Source organism: Protopterus annectens, chromosome 1.part0, assembly GCF_019279795.1.
Source record: "Protopterus annectens isolate FY-2018-M chromosome 1.part0, PAN1.0, whole genome shotgun sequence".
Lineage (NCBI taxonomy): Eukaryota > Metazoa > Chordata > Ceratodontiformes > Protopteridae > Protopterus > Protopterus annectens.
This window is the reverse complement of record NC_056725.1, coordinates 1683209137-1683229965: the sequence shown is the minus strand read 5'-3', so window position 1 is coordinate 1683229965 and position 20829 is coordinate 1683209137. Positions and strand designations below refer to the sequence as shown.

The 20829-nt window shown below is 44.6% G+C and overlaps 1 protein-coding gene across 1 annotated transcript in view; it reads right to left on the bottom strand.

The window, feature by feature from the left end:
- Positions 1-20829, bottom strand: part of TNRC6B (trinucleotide repeat containing adaptor 6B) — a 2803754-nt gene that overhangs the window by 812278 nt on the left and 1970647 nt on the right. Inside the window, exon 15 of the mRNA XM_044074422.1 lies at positions 13102-13275. Within this exon, the coding sequence (XP_043930357.1) occupies positions 13102-13275 (174 nt within the window). The remainder of the gene's footprint in view (positions 1-13101; positions 13276-20829) is intronic.

Here is a 20829-nt window from a genome sequence, read left to right as displayed (position 1 = left end):
AGCTGCATCAGAAAACAGCAGCCTGGAGGACAATCAGACTGACAGTGGAGATGGAATATCCTCAGAAAATGGACAGCTGCAGTGGACTTAAAAATCCAGCTGGAAGAGACTTGAGTTGGAGGTCAGGCGTATCGAACTAGAAGCAGCTGAGAAAATGAGGAGTCTACAAGCTGAGGAAAATGAACAGCAGAGGAGGCATGAGAGGGAAATGCTGACTCTTCGCCAGAGTCATGGAGGTAATGGGGAAGGGAGTAACCGGACCCCAGAAGCACATAAGGTCAGTAAATTCCTTCCACAGTTTAAAGAGGGGGATAATTTTGATAGCTTAATTCAAATGTCTGAACAGGTATGTAAACAGTATGACGTAGACCAAGGGCTCTGGGTATGGTTCCCTTACTCCATGGTAAAGCTGTAACTTCATTAGCAAAAATGCATGACAGTGTGCTTTGATTATACTGCTGTAAAAAGACACTTATTGGAATGTTTTAAGCTAACACCTGAAATGCATAGGAAAAAGTTTAGTGAGCATAGATGCAAGGCAGCTGAAAATGTATGTGAATATGTTGCTGAACTGAGCACTTATTTTCATAGCTGGGTGAGTGGATGTCAGGTCACCACTTTTAAAGGGCTGGCAGACCTTTTGGTAAGGGAACAAGCACTTAGCACTTTGCCTGAGGATATGAGAATCTGGTTAGCTGATAGACAGTGTGCTACTTCAGAGGAGTTGGGGAAGAAGGGAGACCTATACCTAGCAAGCAGGGCAGCCCTGTACAGGAAAGGGACCCCCAGTACTACTCATGGGACTAAAGGAACCCATGGTGGGCAGCACAGACTGCCCCAACAGAATCCACCAGTAGCAGGGGAAGCCACTAGTCCAGGTGTACGTCCAGAAGCTAGGGTTAAATGTTTTGAATGCAACCAGTGGGGCCATGTGGCATACAGGTGCCCACGGAGACAAGGTGGGGAACAAAAGGTGAAAGAGCCAGTAAGTGGGAAAGACAAAATGCCAATAGTAGGTTGTCTTGAGACAACTGGGGCATGGAACTACCATTCTGCAGATGTCCTGAGAGGGAAGGATTTGGATGAGGCAGTACCATGTACTTATGCAGTTAAACGCAGTCAGGCTAGGAGACAAGCATGTGAGTCTGGTAACCTGGGGGAGACCCAGACAGACTGCATACTTGCAGCCAGGACTGGTGAGGTGGTTACTTCAGAGAGTGAGCTACACTGTAGCAGTGAGAATGAATGTGAGCCACAGCTGCTTGTGGGTACTGATGTTCCCTTGGACAGGGTAACTGCAAAGGTAGAGGTGAGTAGTAGTACCCAGGCTGGCAGTGAGGCACCACTGTCAGAGGATGCCAGACTTCCAGTGGCAGGGGAGCTGGGAAGGGTTACAAGGAGAGAGTTGAGACAGACTCGGCTCTCAGACCCTACACTGCAAGGCCTGAGGCAGGTAGCTAGGGAGGCACCTGATTCTCAAGGGAAGGGGGAATCTGTATACTGGAACAAAGGGTTACTGTACAGAGAGTGGACCCCTGAGGGAGGGCTAGAAGGTGAGAGAGTACAGCAGTTGGTAATGCCTACAGCTTACCGTCTGGCACTTCTAGCCATAGCCCAGGATATTCCCTTTGCAGGTCATATGGGCATAAAACGTTCAAAGATGCGTATTATGCAAAGCTTCTATAGGCCTGGAATTTCCAGAGATGTAACAGGGTACTACAGGACCTGTGAACAGTGCCAAAAGGTAGGCAAGGCAGGAGACAAGGTGAGAGCTCCTTTGATGCCTTTGCCTGTGATTGAGGAGCCATTACAGAGGGTAGCTATGGATATTGTGGGTCCTCGGTGTACCCCAAGTTCCACAGGGAAAAACTATATCCTAGTGATTGTAGATTATGCTACACGATACTCTGAGGCAGTGGCTTTGTCCTCCATTGAGGCCGAGAAGGTGGCAAATGCTTTGCTAGAGATTTTCAGCAGGGTAGGTTTCCCAAAGGAAATACTGTCTGACAGAGGTGACAATTTTATGTCAGACCTGCTGGCTTGTCTGTGGAAGTCCTGTGGGGTGAAGCACATGAAGACCACCCCCTACCATCCCCAGACTAATGGTCTTGTTGAGAGGTTAAACTCTACAATCAAGTCCATGCTACGATCATTTGCAGATCAGTTTAAGAGGAAGTGGGACAAATATTTGCTCCATCTGTTTGCTTACAGTGAGGTTCTCCAGGAATCCACAGGTTTTTCACCCTTTGAGTTTGCTGTATGGGCATAGGGTGAGGGGACCTCTAGATTTAATTTGAGATGAGTGGGAAAGTGAGTGTGAGTCTCACAAGGAGTCTGTTGTGACATACGTCCTAAACCTCAGGACAAGGCTCAGGGAACTCATGAGCTTGGCCCAGGAGAACCGGGCAGAAGCCCAACAACAGAAATAAATGTGGTATGACAGGAATGCTCGAGCTAGAGAGTATGCTGTAGGGCAGCAGGTGATGGTTCTCATTCCGGTCAGACACAACAAGTTGCAAGCAGCTTGGGAGGGACCCTAACAAGGTGGTAAGAAAGGTAAGTGAAGTTAACTACATGGTGTAACTGCTAGGCAGAAGGCAGGAGCACAAATTGTACCATGTTAACATGATGAAACCTTACCATGATAGGGAGGGGCCCTTGTGCTGAGCATTTGCAGTGGATTGCAGGAGGAGTCAGCGAGATCTTGTGACTGATCTCCTCACTGAGGCTTGGGCTGACACCTCGGTGGAAAGGGTAGCAATGTCCCAGCAGCTATCTCCTACCCAAGTTCGAGAAACCTGCGCTGTGTTGCAGGAGTTTGGTGGCATGTTCACCAGGAAACTAGGGAACAGCCACCTGATGCAGCACCAGGTGGATACAGGACCCCAAAGGCCTATTAGGCAGGCCCCTTATAGGGTGCCTGACAGAGTCAAACAGACTCTGAGGGAAGAGGTACAGGAGATGTTGTAAATGGGGGTGATTCAGGAGTCCAACAAGTCCCTGGGCCTCCCCAGTGGTACTGGTGCCAAAGAAGGATGGCAGCACCAGGTTCTGTGTGGATTTCAGGAAATTAAACAGTCACACAGAGTCAGATGCTTACCCCATGCCTAGGACAGATGAGGCCCTAGAGCAGCTGGGTGGGGCTACGTATCTTAAAACCAATGATCATAACAAGGGTTACTGGAAGGTACCTTTGACTCCCAGTGCTAGAGAGAAGTCAGTCTGTGTGACTCCTTTTGGCTTGTATGAGTTCACAAAGATGCCCATTGGGATGAAGAATGCACCAGCAACTTTCCAGAGGCTGGTAGATATCTTAGCAGGAGCAGGAGAGTTTGCCCTTGCTTACATGGATGACACTGCTATCTAAAGCCATTCCTGGCAAGAGCACCTTCAGCATGTCAGGGAGGTGCTGGGTAGACTACAGAGGGCAGGGTTAACCATTAAGCCAAACAAATGTCAGGTGGGCATGGCAGAGGTCTCCTACCTAGGACATAGAGTGGGGAGTGGTAAGATAAGGCTAAAACCTGCCAAAATGGAAGCCATTCAGGCATGGCCTGCACCTGTTACCAAAAAGCAGGTGAGGGCATTCTTAGGGACAGCAGGGTACTACAAAAAGTTTGTCCCTAGTTATAGTACCATAGCTGCTCCCCTCACAGACCTGACAAGGAAGAACAGGCCAGATACGGTAGTGTGGACCCCAGCATGTGAGCAGGCATTTCAGAAGCTTAAGGAAGCTTTGGAAGGACCCCTGTGTTAGCCAGTCCAGACTATAGCAAAGAATTTGTGGTGCAGGTGGATGCTTCAAACTATGGGGTGGGGGCTGTACTTAGTCAGATTTCTTCAGAGGGAGAAGAGCACCAAGTGGTTTATCTCAGTCGTAGGCTCCAATCCAGGGAGAAATGCTATGCGGTGGTAGAAAAGGAATGTCTAGCCATAGTGTGGGCACTACAAAAACTTCAGCCTTGTCTGTATGGAAGAAAATTTACTGTGATAACAGATCACAACCCTCTAACATGGTTAAACAGAGCCAGTCAGCAAAATGCCAAACTGCTAAGATGGAGCCTGGGGTTGCAAGCTTATGATATGTCAGTGCAGCACCGCAGTGGGAGTAGCAATGCCAATGCACGTGGGCTCTCAAGACAGGTAATGGGGTGAGGTACACCCAGATAGACCTGACACTCTCAAGCGATGTTTCTCAAGGGGCACTTGAAAACCTTGCTTGAGTTACCCATGGGGGGAAGAGATGGGAAGATTGGAAGATGATGGGCGGAGGCTGCCAGCCTAGTCAAATAGAATTTGATACATAATTCTATCAATTGTATAAATAAATGTAAAATACAGGCCTGTGTTTTTAAATGAAAGAAAACACTGTAAAATGTGAACTTCAAGATTGTTGCAACATTGCCATCTGCTGTAAGGAAAACCAAGCCAAGCATTTCAAATGTGTCTTTTGAAGTTGGAAAGACCTTATGAATCTCTGATGTTTTACAAGTTGGCTCCAGTGAGTCTGTCTGGATGAAGGTTTCATGCTCATTGTTTTAAGGTTAAAGTTAAGGGCTGGAATTTACACGTGGAAGGTGCTTCATTGCTCTGGTTTCTGCTGGAGTGTACATGTGAAATATTTTTTATTGTTGTAGTTTCCTGAGCAGGTGTTAGCTTGCTAAATAATGCAGTTTGTGGCCTGGGAACTCCAGACTAAGTATCCAGATGATGTAATGTGAATACTGAGAAAACCTAAGTGTCAAAATGATGTAATTTGGGAGGGCCTCAGCAGAGCTGTTGGTTAGTGTTTAAAAACTATTGTTCAGTGAGAGACTGGAGCATTTGTCTTGGGACCATCAACCCAGCACTGCTTATTATGCTCTTTATGTATGTAAGTAGGATTATAGCACTGTGTTTTCTCTAAGATTAGCAAAAGATTAGAAAGTTAGATTAAGTGTTTTTCTTTGACATCAGACCTGTCCTACTGTATTGTTTTAAGTTTCTGTGTGATCTCTGAACTCTTAGATATCTCTGTGGTGTAGTAGTATTGTCTTGTGTTTTAATTATTTATTATTAAATATTTTATAAATTTACCTGTGGCTGGTTTGTATAGAGAAGTAGGCTCTAGAGTACATTGCATATTTACAGAGTTCATTGTTAATAGGCCACTCTAAAACAAGCCTTAGACTGAATAGTCACATTACCAATTGGATAATAATATTGCACAGTAATAATTGGACACCCTTTTAAGGGCCTTTTAATAGCTGATAATATTAGCTGGTGGTAGCAGAAATTTCTACCGTACAGTCTGGGAAAAGGGGCACAGCTGGAGAATCTGTGTCAGCCTTTCCCAGGAGTGTCTGTAAAGTTGTATAAATACTTATCTCAAAGTGTGGGTGTGTGTCAGCTACCTGGGCAGGGACATGAAGCACTGGTTGGACAGAGAGGGTACTAGAGGTAGGCTTGCCAGCTAGGTTGAGATCTGGACCCTATAGCTGTGCCAGTGGGGAGTCTTATTGGGGACCTGGTAAGCAAGGGAGCAACCAGCCCCATACTGACTATGATCTCTGTGTGCACTTAAGGGAAATTGTACTTTACTGTGTGTATTAGTTATCCTTTCCTCTACTAGGAGACGAACTCCCTGGTGTTAGTGGTGAGGATTGAGGCTCCTTGACTGCTGGGTCAGGGCACGGTCGTCACAGGTGGATAAGAGTATTTGCTTGCAGATATATCAACAGCTGCGAATAGCCAATATCATAGCAGGTTACTAGGCTATTGGCCCTAAGGTCTCTATACAAGCCTAGCCATGTTATAACCCTGCTCACTTACGGACCAAGATAATATAGTGCATGTTTGCACGTAAATCTAAGATCAGCACCGGCTGCCCCTATCTAAGAGGGACATAGGTGAAACATCTGGTGTAAATGTATGGTTTCCCATCCAATTGTCCACGTTACACTTAAATAGGGTCACTGAGGAGCTCTGTTTTGTTCTAGAAGACTGGCAACCTCTGGGAGACGTATCTGTCTCTCCAGCATGTCCTGTTAATATTGCAGGATAGGTTACGATCCCCATAATGAGTGAATCTTATCCCAGTGGATTTGCGGATGTGCAGCAGCTTCATCAAGGCAGGGCCTGAAACTGCTCTGTAGGCCAGGCACAAGTCACCTCTAAGCAGTCTATATGATAATGAGTAAAGTGATACGGCCCTTCAGTCTACATATGTAGGTTATGTGTTGAAGGCTATGAATTTTCTTGGTGAGAAACTTCTGAGATCTCTCCAGTTGCTGCAGATATCTGGTGAAGTACATACATAAGGGAGCAACTGTACTGTTTTACCTGTCTGAGGAGAGCCAAGTACAAGGAAGTTATAACCTCCTTAGCTTTAGATGCTATACCCTTGCTTATGAGGTGTGCAACATAGAAGGTTTTCCTTATTACTGTGGACACCTGTTGATCAAAATTAAGGCTATCAACTTGCGTTCCTGAATCTCTTACCACTGGGTCTGAACTTAGTGGGAGATTATTAATGGTGTAATTAGCAGGGGTTTCTCCTTTGCCGAAAGGGATGATCATGCATTTTTTTGCATTTGGTTGAAGTCCGTGGCTTTAACACCAATCGTTTGGACTGGTTAAGTCCATTTTGTAGTATGTTGACATCTTTGTGGAATTTAATGATTGCACCCAGCTTGCAGTCATCAGCAAACTTGGTAAGCCATAGGCCATCTATTTTCACCTGGACATCTGAAAAATAGATAGCAATCAGTAAGGGGGCCTAGCACAGATCCCACTGGAACACCACTGGTATCAGGTCTGCTAGTAGAGTTGACATCCCCAATGTTGACTGTATGCGTTCTGCTTGTGAGCCAGTTGGCAACCCATCTAATGACATAAGGGTTAATCTCCAGCTGGGTGAGCTTCTCAGTGATGCCAGAGTGAGGGATTGTGTCAAAGGCATTAGCTAGGTTGAGATAGGCAGTGTGAACTGTTTTCCCTTCATCCAGGGCCTTGGTGACATTCTCAAAGAAGTCCCCCAGGTTTAGCATGCAAGATCTGCCCTTAATGAAGCCAAACTGGGTTGGATTAAGAGTTTGAAGGTCACCTATATCCTTGTTGATAAGATACATGATGATTCTCTCCATGGCCTTGCAGATAAGGCTGGTTAGCCTTATGGGTCTATAGTTCCCGGGGTTGGCTGAGGGACCCCCTTTGTGCAAGGGGATTACAGTTGCTGTTTTCCACCCAGCTGAGACAAAGCCAGTACTTACACTGAGACTTAAGTGTGCGCTAAGCAGCCTGGGATGTTGTCTAGTCCCACAGAGGTTGTGTTTTTGGCCTAGGAGAGTGTGGCTATGACCTGATGTCTGGAGATACTAGGCAAAGGACTGGTGGCAGGTATGCTATGGGGTATGACTGGTGGGAACAGGGGTTTGAAGTATTCACCAAACCAGTCCACTAGCAGGTTGGCAATGTCCTCAAGTACCATCCACAGCTAGTTCGGCACAAAGCTGGGCCCTTTCCTTTTAGATTTTGGATGTAGCTAAAGAATGCTTTGTAATTTACCTTAGTTAGGGAACCTAATTTAGTTTCATTAATTAGCTTTAGAGGACTTTAAACTATGTTGAATCTGCTTGTTTATGCTTTGTATGGAGTTCTTCCTTTGCTGGGATTGTTTTCTCTTGTTTTTTGACAGCAGTTTCTTTCTCTTATTGTATAACCTATTTATGATGGATGTCCACCAGGGTGGCTTAATTTTTCATGAGGATCTTGATTTGATTTGTTCCGGTACAGGTGAGTCTATACATTTACATAGGTGTTTACACAGGACACTTGTGTACACCTCAGTATAAGGATCAGTGCTGTCGTGTTGGCAAGGGGTCTGAAACTATTGATGCCATCACTCAGTAGGCTATAGTTTGCTTTGGAGAATTTTTTTTTAACCTTTTTGCTCCTGAGGGTGGGTCAGGTACGATCATTACTTCGAACAAGACTGACTTATGATCGGACTTCACCAAGGATGGCCCCACACATGGGGTGGTGCAGCGACCCCCATGTCATGGATGTTAGAACCTCTTATGGGGGTGCTTACTATCTGCTCCAGAGTATTTGTGTTGAAGTCCAGGAAGCTTTGGGTGAGCGCTTTTGTGCTCATATGTGTTACCCAATCGATGGAAGGTTAGTTAAAGTCACCCATAACCAGGGTATTTGGCTGTACTAATACTGACTCAAGTATGTCCAGGTAGGCTGTATGGTTTTCGTGGTTCATGGTGGAGGACCTTTCACTAACAATGACATGGAGCGGGGTCTTTCCTACAGTTAGTTGGACTTAGAGTAACTAGAGTCGCACTGTTTAACCAGTCTAGATGTATATACGTCTTTAATGAAAATGGATACTCCTCCCTTGCTTTTTTTCATATTTATTGAGTGGACTGAACGCGCAGAAGGCATTGTAGCCCTGCATGGCCAGGGAACTCTCTGAAACCTTGAACTATGTCTCTGTGACTGTGCAAACATCAGCATCTTTCAGGGTGAGAAGTGCTTCAAGTGACTGCAGTTTCCGATTTAGACTCCAAGCATTAAGCAGCATAACCATGAATTTGTTTCTGGAGGATAGTTTTACATCAGGAATTTTGTTCTTATGACATTGTCTAAAAAAAGCATTAAGGGGGAGGTAAGTACCTTTGTTAGCAACCTAATGCCTAGAGGAGACAAGTGAAGACCATTTCTGCCATATCAGTGCAGTGTCGACCACATCACCTCAGGCTATCGGATATTGGATCTCCCCTGGATTGGCACTAGAAGCTAAGCTAATTGTTGAAGTCAATCATTTTTTGTTTGTATTGTGGCATCATTCTTGGTGAGGGAAGAATGCAGCTTAGGATTTGGGACATACCTGCCTGGGACACACAATCTGAAAGCCCCATCATGTCTCTCTTCATATAGTCCAGTGAGGTATGTCTCACGCCATTCACTCAGTATGGGCTATGACACAATGATAACAGTACTTGTTGAGAGACTTGAGTGCGTGTGTGATTTGGTGGATCCTGGCACGAGACAGGCAGCTGGCTGTGACCTTCTCCTTATCCAGTCTAGTGAGGGGGACATCTGTATGTCTCACTATGGAGTCGCCTATGACCACAACATTTGGTTTACATATGTTCTGCATTAGGGGCTTAATGGGTGAGACACTGACGCATGTGTTATTGTGTAGTGGGTGCTGTTGGGACCATACTGTGAGCAGAAGGTTTGCATTTGGGAGGTCTTTGCTCTTTTGGTATATTTCAAGTGTGTATCTCCGCATATGTGGAGGTATGTGCTGTGTGGTTGGTATGTGTGGGAGGTAGAGTGTGGGTGCTGACAACCTGCTTGGTATTTAGTTTGTTGATATGTGAGACAGACACAGCACTGATTCCAGATTCATAGTATAGATACAGCCCTCTCATATTGTATTTGCATGTTTTAGGAGTAGTAGGTTCTCTGTATACATTGGCCGCGGTGGTGCAGCGGTTAGTGTTGTCGCCTCGCAGCAAGAGGTTCTCCAGTTTGATTCTCAGCTGGAGTGCCTTGTGTGTGGAGTCTGCATGTCCTCCCTGCGATCAAGTGATGCTTAAAGACATGCAGATAGGCGTGTGCGTGAATGGGTGTGGCTTCCTTGAAGGCTGGGTGTTGGGCTGGCACCTCGGCGCCGTAAAAATCCACTGCCAATCATTAGCGGACTGGTGTTCCGCTGTGGCGACCCCTAACTGGGAAAAGCCGAAAGACATTAGTTTTAGGTTCTCTGTATACATGAGGCAATTTCTACATTGCCTCAGAATGCCCATGTCAATCAGGCTGGCTGGAGAAACAGTGGGAATCTGACTTTCCATTAAGTCAGGTGTATTCTGTAATAATTGGTGGAGGGTGGGCTAGATGGACTAGCTACTGGTGTATGACTGATGAAATCAGCTAATCTATGGGAGGTGTAGAGGTAGAAACCTGTAGTGGTGCCTCAAAAAGTGCAGTTTGGTTGCCCTCTGGGCAGTAGTGCACAACTGTGTTACGCACCAGGAACCAGAGAAGCTTAGGAGGGTTCCCTAGCAGTTATCTAGGGAAAATTTGACTTTTTAAGCATTTCTTCTACACACAGCAGTGCTAACCCCCACTGTGCTGTGCACAGCTATATGCAAATGCTGTGTTTAAATATCAGCCAAGTAAAAAAGTTTTCAAACAATATGAATTCTAATAGAGCAGAGCACAGTTTCTGGAATACTTAGACTCCTGCATGTTAAGGATTGATACAAGCATTTTGTAACATTATTTACTGTGAAAGTGTTATTCAGATGACATGAAAAAGGAGAGAACACTTTTACTGGCACACCATGCAGACAGTTGTGTCTGATGTCTACTGTAATGCATAGGTGACTAACTAAACCTTGCAGGTCAGGAAAGGTGATACTGTGGCTTACTGAGGGAGGGAAAATGGGAGGATTAACTTGAGAAGGAAATGAAGCACATAAAAGCACCATCTCCCAAAAAAGTAGGTTATGTCAGCAATGAGGTGATAGTTCTGGATACCTTTTTCATAGTATGTGTAACATCAGTAGGAAAAACATTTGTAAGAGGTACAGCAGAACACCAAGTGATACTAGTACAGAGGCTTCTCAAAATTAGCACTGCTTCTTTTTTCTTCCATTCTAAGTGAATGGAATATAGATGTGACAGTCCAGCCATGGGTGTTATAATCTCAACAACTGTGCCATCACAGTGCACTATGGATAAGATGTAGCTTTAGAAGAAAGCAAACTGTGATCAGGTTGCCTGCCCCCAGAAGGACACTGAGGATTACTAACAAGAAAATTAGTAGTGACTGCTACTTTTTGATGAATACAGATTTGCAATGTGTAGAAATTGAAGAAAAGATAAAAAACGAGTGTTTTTTTTTCTCTTAGTGGTCCTTTAAGCAAGGTTTGTTCCAGGCCTAAGCGGGAGAGACACTTAGTATGCAAATCCTTGTAAGGAATCTGCCTACTTCACTTGCACTTACTTCTAGCGGACATCTAACAACTTTTAACAAAATAGAGCAAGTAAAAATGGGGTACTTATCTGGATAAACCATCAAAACAAAGGTACCAACTGGTAATCAGTCCGATAGATGCATGACTTGCGTTTTTGCTGGCAGTGAGACACTTTGGACTATTGGACGGTGCAATGGTTTGTCTTGTTGCCTCACAGCAAGAGGTTCTCTGGTTCTATTCTCGGTTGGGGTGCCTTCTGTGTGGAGTCTGAACATCCTCCCTGTGTTCGTGTGGGGTTCCTCCATGTGATCCGGTTTCCTCCCACATAACAAAGACATGTGTCTAGAGTGTTTCCCAATGGGCATCCACTGAAAATTGGTTTGTTCCAAGTCAGACTTTCCCGGTAAACAAATGTTAAATAAAACAGTTTAAGGATCCAGACTCATAAGTACTTCTATATACTCAAATGCACACAAGCTAAGTTCAAGTGTTGGACATACAAGCTCAAAAAGGTGAAGCTTTGGTACCCCAGCCAGATGTCAGTGGTTGCAACTCATGTGTCAGGAATACTGCAACGGTGATTTCAGTCAGGGCATCAATGGCACATCTTGTCATGATGCCCAATGGTAAAGCAAGCAGTTCTACTGTATGCATTCTTATGTTTATGCTGAAGAAATGGTGGCAATACAGTAAGAAAGTGGGAACATACAGACCGGACAGTAAGAGGAAGAAAACCTGGCCCTATCTGTAAGGAACAATACACTTATAAATCTCTCTATTGTCTCAATAACACCACTGATACATAGATCACATTTTAATTGGCTATCAAACACAGCCAAGAAGCTTCCTGGAGCTGACTTCCTGAAATGGAGATGAGTGTACTGTTTTCTTTCACCATCCAGGCTGCAAGTGGTTGGACTGGCATAGTCCAAGCAGCACTACAATTAAACCCACAGCCAGAAGTCATGCAGTTTCTACTGCGGCAGCATAAAATGTGGAAAATAAAGAAGACAACAGTGTACAATGCAAAGTATGACTGCAATATTTTATACTTCACATCACTCATAGCTTGCTTGGATTATAACCACCCATCACAGACCACTCCCATCCCCTTAGAAAGGGAAGCTGTTCCGCTGATAATGAATTCCAACTTACTCTTCCCATTAAGTTGAAAAGCTTTCCCTTAAAATGTCAGTGAACCTCACACAGACTTGTCTATATTCTCCACCTTTGACAAACTGGCTAGAATTTTTAGTTTTTCCTTTCTTCTCTTATCTTCATTACATCTTCAAGATTATTTGGCTAGTTTTTCCTTTCTTGTCTTATCTTCAAGTAAATCTTCAAGATTATCTCTACTAAACATACTGTATAAACAACAATCATACTGTACTACCTGCTATACTTTTAATTACATGTCTAAACCACTATGCTTATGTAAATATTTTATGCAATCATATGTTACTTGCTATACTTTATAACTGTATGTGTAAACCACAATGCTCATGTAAATACCTTATGTATAGTATGTTAGCAATTATTCTGGAGCTTTTCTCTCCGGGCTTCTGCTGAAAATGGACAGCTCTGTACAGCTGGACCGCTCCAGTAAACAAATGTAAAATAAATAGTAAATAAATAAATAAATAAATTAACCATTGCGTCTGTTGGACCATTCCTAAATCTAAGCCTTAAGAATGTGAGCAGTCATCCAGCTTTCCTAATAGCTTTCTTTCCCTCTTTATGAGTGAATACATGTCTAGTAGTTGTTAAAGCTACAAAATATGCAGGAACATGTGAATCCCAACTCAACTGTGCATGAGTGCCCTGGAAACTAAAAAAAGAAACTGAAATTCACTTAAGTACCGAGTAAGGACTCATGTTACTCTACCCTTAAGTTTGTTAACTTAGACACAAAGTGTAACTAATTAGTATTCAGGTAGAAAGTCCTGCTGTGTGCTGCTGAAGGCAGTCTCCCATGAAGTCAATTAACTAAAGACTAAGTTACAACAGAGCTGCTTGACAGGTGATGCACTATAAAACAACATCTCACATTCAGTACTTACAACAGCCTTATAGAATTAGGAGTAAAAACATATTAACAGGAAGGCTGGACTATGTTTAAACATACCTGGAGGCCAGCTGGGATTTGTGGACTTGTTTCCAAGCTTGTTTGTCGGTGACGATTTTGCAGACAACCAGCTGTCACTGCCAGGACCAGGATTTGTGGCAAGCGAGTCACCCATAATATCAAACTGGTGATAAGGTGATCCACCACGATGCTTTGTAGGGGGCACAATAGCTCCTAGAAAGCAGACACAAAGATTAAATACATGCTTAACATGACTAAAAACCAGCAATACTGATTGGATAACTATCATCATCAGATAAAAATGGACAGTCCCCACTTCTTAACATTCTTTCTAACCAGAGGTTAAGATGACTTTTGACAAGCAAGACACAATGTGGGGATCAAAAACATACCAAGAAGGCTGAGTACTGCTGAAATCAGAGTTAAAATACCTCCAGGGACTAGAAAGAAAAAGAAGTTATGTCTTACCATAACGTTCCATCTGTATTGTTGATCCTCATTCAGTCATTACGTATGGGTATCGGTTCCGAGCTCAGAACCGAGCCGGCCATTTTCCAAGCTCGCGTCAGCTTCAAACTCTCGAGCTAAACTCTTACCCACAATCCTTCTCTCCCTGTTACCTCAGATTGAGTTTGCAAGTCAAAGAAGGTAGAGGCTACCTCTGGTCAAATAACCTAAGAGGACCAGATGGTGAGATCCACTAGAAACCACAGGAGGGGGAAGGAGGGAGGGTCGTAATGACTGAACGAGGATCAACAATACAGATGGAATGTTATGGTAAGACATAACTTCTTTATCTGATACTGTTAATCCTCGTTCATTCCTTACGCATGGGACAGAGTCCCCAGCTACCTCTATTCCTGGGAGGCTCTCATGGAAGGACATTCCTGAGCACCATAGAACCAAAAGATGCTCTTCCCCTGGAGACCAAATCCAATTTGTAATGATTGATGAAGGTATGAGGCATAGCCCAAGTTGCAGCTGCAAAGATGTCATGTAAAGAAGCTCTGGCATGGAAGGCAGCAGAAGTTGCCACCAACCTTGTTGAATGAGCTTTCATGGTAGTAGGCAAGGAGATATTACGTTGTGTATGAATAAAGGTCACACAGTCCTTCAACCATCTAGCTAATGTGACCTTAGCAACAGCAGATCCTAATCTAGGTCCAGAAAAGGCCAAAAATAACTGGTCAGATTTACGAAAGGGTTTAGTCCTGTTTAAGTAAAAACAGATTTGCCTGTGGATATCCAGGGTATGTAGGCAATACTCTCCTCTGTTTGAATGACTGGGAAAGAAAAAGTACAGTTTTGTACCTACCATAAATGTAGATGTCCGAACTGGATAGCATCTGCAGTCATAACAAATGGGTTGTCCTGTCGTCAGGCAGCCCTTCGGTCGGCCGGATTCCAAAGTCTGGGTCCGGCTTCGGCTGATGTCGCACTTCACCCGACGTCATCTCTGCTGGTCTTCGGGTATAAAGGCATCAGCCGACGCCATTTTCCTCAGTGTTTCTTGCCCCAGATGCCAATTGCCCTCTTGGAAAGCTAAATTTTGGATAAAAGCCAATGTTTCCAAAATAGTAGAAGGCAAACACAAAATATAAACATGTATGTACATATATACAAACAAATACACCATAAGAGACTCCCCCCCCCCCCAGCTAGCTATTAGGAGGGTAAGTACCCTAGGAGTACCGCAGAGGGGAAGGAGGGAGGGTAATCCTGACTGCAGATGCTATCCAGTTCGGACATCTACATTTATGGTAGGTACAAAACTGTACTATGTCCTTCGTGGATGCATCTGCAGTCATAACAAATGGGTAGAATACCATAGCCAAACTAGGGGAGGAGGAATAATGATTATGGTGTAGTCAGGATCCCTTGCAGTACCAGCAGTGGCAAAACCTGCTTGGGATCTAGAATATAGAGGTAAATTATAATGCTTGGCAAATGTATGCACGGAAGTCCAAGTAGCCGCCTCAATAATGTCCTTGGTTGCCACTCCTCTTAAGAAAGCTGTGGTAGTGGCTGTAGCCCTTGTAGAATGAGGTCTTATGTTCTGTGGAATTGGTTTTCCATGGTAGGAGTAACAGAATCTTATGCAATTTCCTATCCATTTGGAGATTGTCTGTTTGGAAATTGCTTTTCCTTCCCTTCCTGTTGCATAGGCTACAAAGAGCTGGTCAGTTTTTCTGTTACCTTTGGTTCTGTCCAGGTAGTAGCGTAACTGTCTGTGTACATCCAAGGTATGCATTATTCTTTCACCTGTGTTTTGTGGATTGGGAAAGAAGGTAGGTAGGTGGATTGCCTGGTTTAAAGACACTCTGGATACCACCTTAGGCATAAATGTAGGATTAGTTCTCATGGACACCCTATCTTGGTGGAAGATTAGGAAGGGTTGCACTGCCATTAAGGCCTGTAGTTCCGAAACCCTCCTTGCTGAAGTAATAGCCAGTAGGAAAGCAGTTTTCCATGACAGGTGTTGTAGATCTGCTGTTGCTGCTGGTTCAAACGGAGGGAGTGTCAACTTTTCTAGTACAAAGTTCAAGTCCCATGCTGGTAATGGTGGTTTCCTAGGAGGTTTTACATTCTTGATCCCTCTGAGAAACTGCCTGAGTAGAGGATGTGAAAAGACAGGAGGATCAAAGCTGTATTCTGCTGAAATAGCTGATGCATGTATCTTGATGGAGGAATAGGACAGGCCTGTATGTAGAAGCTCTGCCAAGTACTCCAGGATGTTAGCAATATCTATGTTCGACACATCTTTTCCTCTTTCAGTACTCCAATTGATGAACCTTTTCCATTTTCCTGCATAGTTCCTTCTTGTAGAAGGTCTGCGGGCTTCAAGGATAATGTCTTTAACCCTTTGTGAAAGTTCTGGGTTAGTTACTGCTATGTGATGTTCCAGGCAGTCAGTTGCAAGGTTTTTAGGTTTGGATGTATGATGTTGTAGTTGTTCTGAGTTAACATCAGAGGCATCAGGGGTATTGACCACATTTTCTCCCGAGACATGCTCCTCAGCAATGGGTACCAGTGTTGTCTTGGCCAGTTCGGAGCTATCAGAATTATCCTTGGACGTTCCTCTTTGATTTTCAGTAGTACCTTGTGCATCAAGGGAAGAGGTGGGAATGCGTATGCTGTCAGGCCTTTCCAGCTGAAAGATAGAGAGTCCACCTTCCATGCAAGTGGGTGGAATGTCCTTGTGCAGAATTTTTTGAGCTGGTGATTTTGTGGGGAAGCGAATAGATCTATTTGTGGCATTCCCCATTTCTTTGTGATGGCCTTGAAGATGTCCGGGTGTAGCATCCATTCGTGAGCATCCGAGGTGGTTCTGCTTAAAATGTCTGCTAGGGTGTTCTCTTTTCCGGTACAAATATTGCCTGTAACTGGATGTTGCAGCTGAGAGCCAGATTCCAAAGGTCCAAAGTCATTCTGCATAGGGGTAAGAATGAGTGCCTCCCTGTTTGTTGATGTACCACATGACTGTGGTGTTGTCTGTCCTTATCATCAAATGGCCTTCTTTGAGGAATGGTCTGAATTTTAGGATTGCCAGTTTTACTGCCAGCATTTCTTTTTGGTTTATGTGCAGGTGCAGCTGGTCCTGAGTCCACAGTCCTTGTACGCATTTGTCCAGCATGTGTGCCCCCCATCCTAGGTCTGAGGCATCCGTTGTGATGGTTTGGTTTGCTTGAAAGTTGTGGAAGGGTAAGCCTGGGTTTGACTGGCATGCCCGAGCCCACCATAGGAGCTCCTGTTTTAAGCATGGGATTAGTGGTATTTCTGTTTCTAAGCTGTGCCTGTGTTGAGACCATAAATTCTTTAGGTACCACTGTAACTTCCTCATATGTAGTCTGGCATGTGGGACCAAGATTATGCATGATGCCATGAAGCCCAAGGCCTGCAGAACTTTTCTTGCTGTTAGTTCTGCTTTGTTAATGCCAAGAAGTAAAGAGGAAGTTCTTTTTGTTTTTCTGCAGTGAGGAATGCCATCTGTTTTACTGTGTCCAATTCCGCGCCCAAGAAAGTTCTTGTCTGGGATGGTATCAGTCTTGACTTTTGAAAATTGACTGTGTATCCCAGGGCTTGTAGCAAGTAAATGACCCTTTGTAAATCTGTTGTCAGCTTGCTTTTGTTGTCCGCTTGTAACAGGCAGTCGTCCAGGTATGGATAAATTTGGATTCCCTGTACTCTGCAGTGAGCGATTACTGATGCCAGGCATTTTGTGAATACTCTGGGCAGTGGATAAGCCAAAGGGCAATGCTGAGAATTGATAATGCTCTGATCCTGCAAGAAATCTGAGGTATCTTCTGCAATTTGGTCGAATGGGGACGTGCAGGTATGCCTCCTTGAGATCTAGAGTTACCAGCCAACACTCCTTGCCCAGCATGGGAAGAAGTTGCTGTAGGGTCAGCATTTTGAATTTTGGGACAATGATGTATGTGTTTAAGATGGACAGGTCGAGAATAGGTCTCCAGTTTTTTCTTTTCTTGGTACTAGGAAGAGTCTGGAGTAGAATCCTTTGCCCTGTTCTGTTATTGGTACCCTTTCCACAGCTCTCATCTTTATTAATTCTGCTGTCTGGTGCAGGGCTTCTATTTTTGATTTGGGGGCAGGTTTGGCATTCCTCTTTTACTGGTAAGGTGTGGAAGTGGAACCGTAGCCTTGGTGTATGGTTTGCAAAATCCACTTGTCTTTTGTAATATAGTGCCAATTTTGAGAATAAGGCTAACTTTCCGCCTAATGGTGCTGCTAATTGCTCCCTGGTAGGCGGAGTCAGAGCCAAGTCACTGTGATTGTCCTGTTGCAGTGGCAGTGGTTGCGTCTGTGCCTCGGTTATTGCCTTGCCACTGTCGTCCTCTGTAGGCACCTCCTCTGGATTGATTTCTGCCCCTAGAGTGTCTGTTCCTGCCCCTTTGGGATCTTGTGGAGTCAGGAAAGGACCAATTCTTGGCAGGCCAGTTCCTGCTAAACCTTGGGGGCTGAACCTGTAGAAAATCTTTAACTGTTTGTACAGATTTTGCCTTCTCTTCCATTTTCTTTATTACCTGCTGGGCAGGTTCCCCAAATAGACTGGCCTTATCCATAGGAGCATCCAATAGCTTAGCTTTAACATGATCCGGCAAGACCTGTTCTTTCAACCATGCATGCCTTCTTATCACTGTGCCAGTCATGGCTGATCTAAATGAAGCCTCCAGTGCATCATAGCCACATTTTAAAGAATGGTTACTAACCTGTTGTATGTTATTCACCATTTCTAATACACATTTCTTGTCTAAAGATTCATCAGAGGACAGCTTTTTAATTAACTGATCAAGCATAAACTCTTGGTATTGGATCATGTGAAACTGACAGTTTAAAGCTCTAGCAGAGAGAGTAGCAGAGGTGTAGACTTTTTTCCCCCATCTCTCTAAGGACCTGGATTCCCTTTCAGAAGGAATAGGGTTTTTTGCTGTGGTCGAGGCTACTGCCTTAGGCCCCTGGGATATAGTTTCGGGGTCAGAAAGTGGGGCCTTGTATAGGTGGTGATGAGTGTCTGGCACCCTGTAAAATCTATCTGGTTTGGCAGGGGCTGGAGGTAAAGAATCAGGAGCAGTGCAGACATCATTAAATGCATCGTCCACAACAGAAAGGACAGGAGGTATAGCTAGGGGCCTATGTTGTGGTAAGTGCAGAAAGGTCCTAAGCCTTTTTCTTGAATCTGAGAAATCTTGTCCCTGCCATTGGAATTGTTCTCTCATGGCATGTAAGGTTTCCCCAAAAGAGAATTCCTCTGGTGGAGAGGCAGCTGGAATGGATTCTTCAGCATCTGAATCTTCATAATTGGAAAAAGGAGCCTCTGGCTGGTCTGTAATGTCTGAGTCATCCGCAGAATCATCAGAGGACACAGGCTCGGGGGGCTCTGCTCTAGGTCTCTTTTCTGGGGGCTGAGAGGCCCTGTCTGGGTGAGATTGGGATCCCCTAATTAAGGATATTAATTCTTCTGCCAGAGTAAGCATTTGAGAACTAGAAGTGGGCCTGAGTGAGGTTGGTTTAACAGGCACTGATTTAGCTGATTTGGCTGCTTTAGCCCTGGCAAAGGCCTTAATAGACATGGCTGCAGGAGGCCTAGCAGCACCACGTGCTGGGGTAGAGATATCCAAGGGGATGGTGTCTGATAGATCAGTGGGAACCACAGTTGTAGGCAAAATTTCTGAGGCTGATTCAGATAAGGAAGCAGGAGCCTCAGAAGTAGTCATGGATTCGGCTGAAGATTGACCAGTTTTCTCGGTTTCGGCCGAAACCGAGACACTCGCGGCTTGCTTAACAGTGGTTTCGGCCGAAACCGCGGACCGCGAGTGTCGGCCTTTTTCTTTGCGTTTTTTAACAATTTGGGTAGTCGGAGGATCTGACGACATAATGTACGCAAAATCTGAGCCGAAAAACTGTTCAGCAAACTCCGACCGACACCTAAGCGTTCGTCGGTTGAAGGAAGCACAGGCCGAACAGGCTGCTACGTCGTGGTCTGGGCCTAAGCAAGGCAAACAGAGTGGAAATCTTTATGAGGTATTTGTTTCCCACAAGTTAAACAGTTATTGACTTTTTCTGACATCGGCTGAGGCAAGAAAGAGTCCCCAACGGGGTACTTAGCTTTTTAGAAGTCTTCGAAGTAGTATTCGGTAGTAGTAATCTCTGGATCTGACCGACCGGCACTTGCAAACAGCTTCTGCTTTGGGCGCCACGCGGCAAGAAAGACTGGGGAAAATGGCGTCGGCTGATGCCTTTATACCCGAAGACCAGCAGAGATGACGTCGGGTGAAGTGCGACATCAGCCGAAGCCGGACCCAGACTTTGGAATCCGGCCGACCGAAGGGCTGCCTGACGACAGGACAACCCATTTGTTATGACTGCAGATGCATCCATGAAGGACATCTGGCAATTCAATGGCTTGATTAATGGACATTTCAGTGATCACTTTAGACAGAAATGACGGATTAGTTCTCAGAGACACACTATCTCTATGAAAAATCAAGTATGGACTCTTGATACATAAAGCTTGAAGTTCAGAAATACGTCTGGCAGAAGTAATAGTGACCAAAAACAAGGTTTTCCATGACAAATACTTAAGGTCGCAAGAAGAGGCTGGTTCAAAAGGTGACATTGTCAGAGCTTGTAGAACTAATGATAAATCCCATGGTTGAACAGGTTATATAAAAGGTGGCTTCAGATGATTCACACCTTTTATGAAGGTCTTGCACAATTTATAGGACATGAGAGGAATCCTGGACACCCTCATGAAAATTAGAAATTGCAGCCAAATGAACTCTAATGGTAGAGGCCGATAGACCTGATTGAAAAAGGTCGGCCAGAGAGTCTAGTATTATCAACACTGGTGCTGAAAAGGGGTCTACTTGTTTATCTTTCAGCCAACAGGTAAATCTTTTCCACTTGCCCAGATAAGTAATTCTAGTGGAAGACTTATGAGAAGCAATGAGAATATCACGTAATGGTAGGGAAAGATCATTTTGCCTGGCAATCAAGGGAACTGGAGTAGCTAAGCCATGAGCTTCAGGCTGTTCAGGATGGGATGAATCAGGTTCTGTAGGTGTGAGATCAACTCCGGGGTTGGATGGAGAATCCATGGTCAATCTAGTAGATGAGGCCAAAGGAAGGGGAAACAAATCTGTCGAGGCCAATATGGTGCTATTAGGATCAACTTGCTCTTCAACCGACGGGCTTTCTTCAGAAACTGGAGAATGAGGGGAAAGGGTGGAAATGCGTAAAGAAGACCTG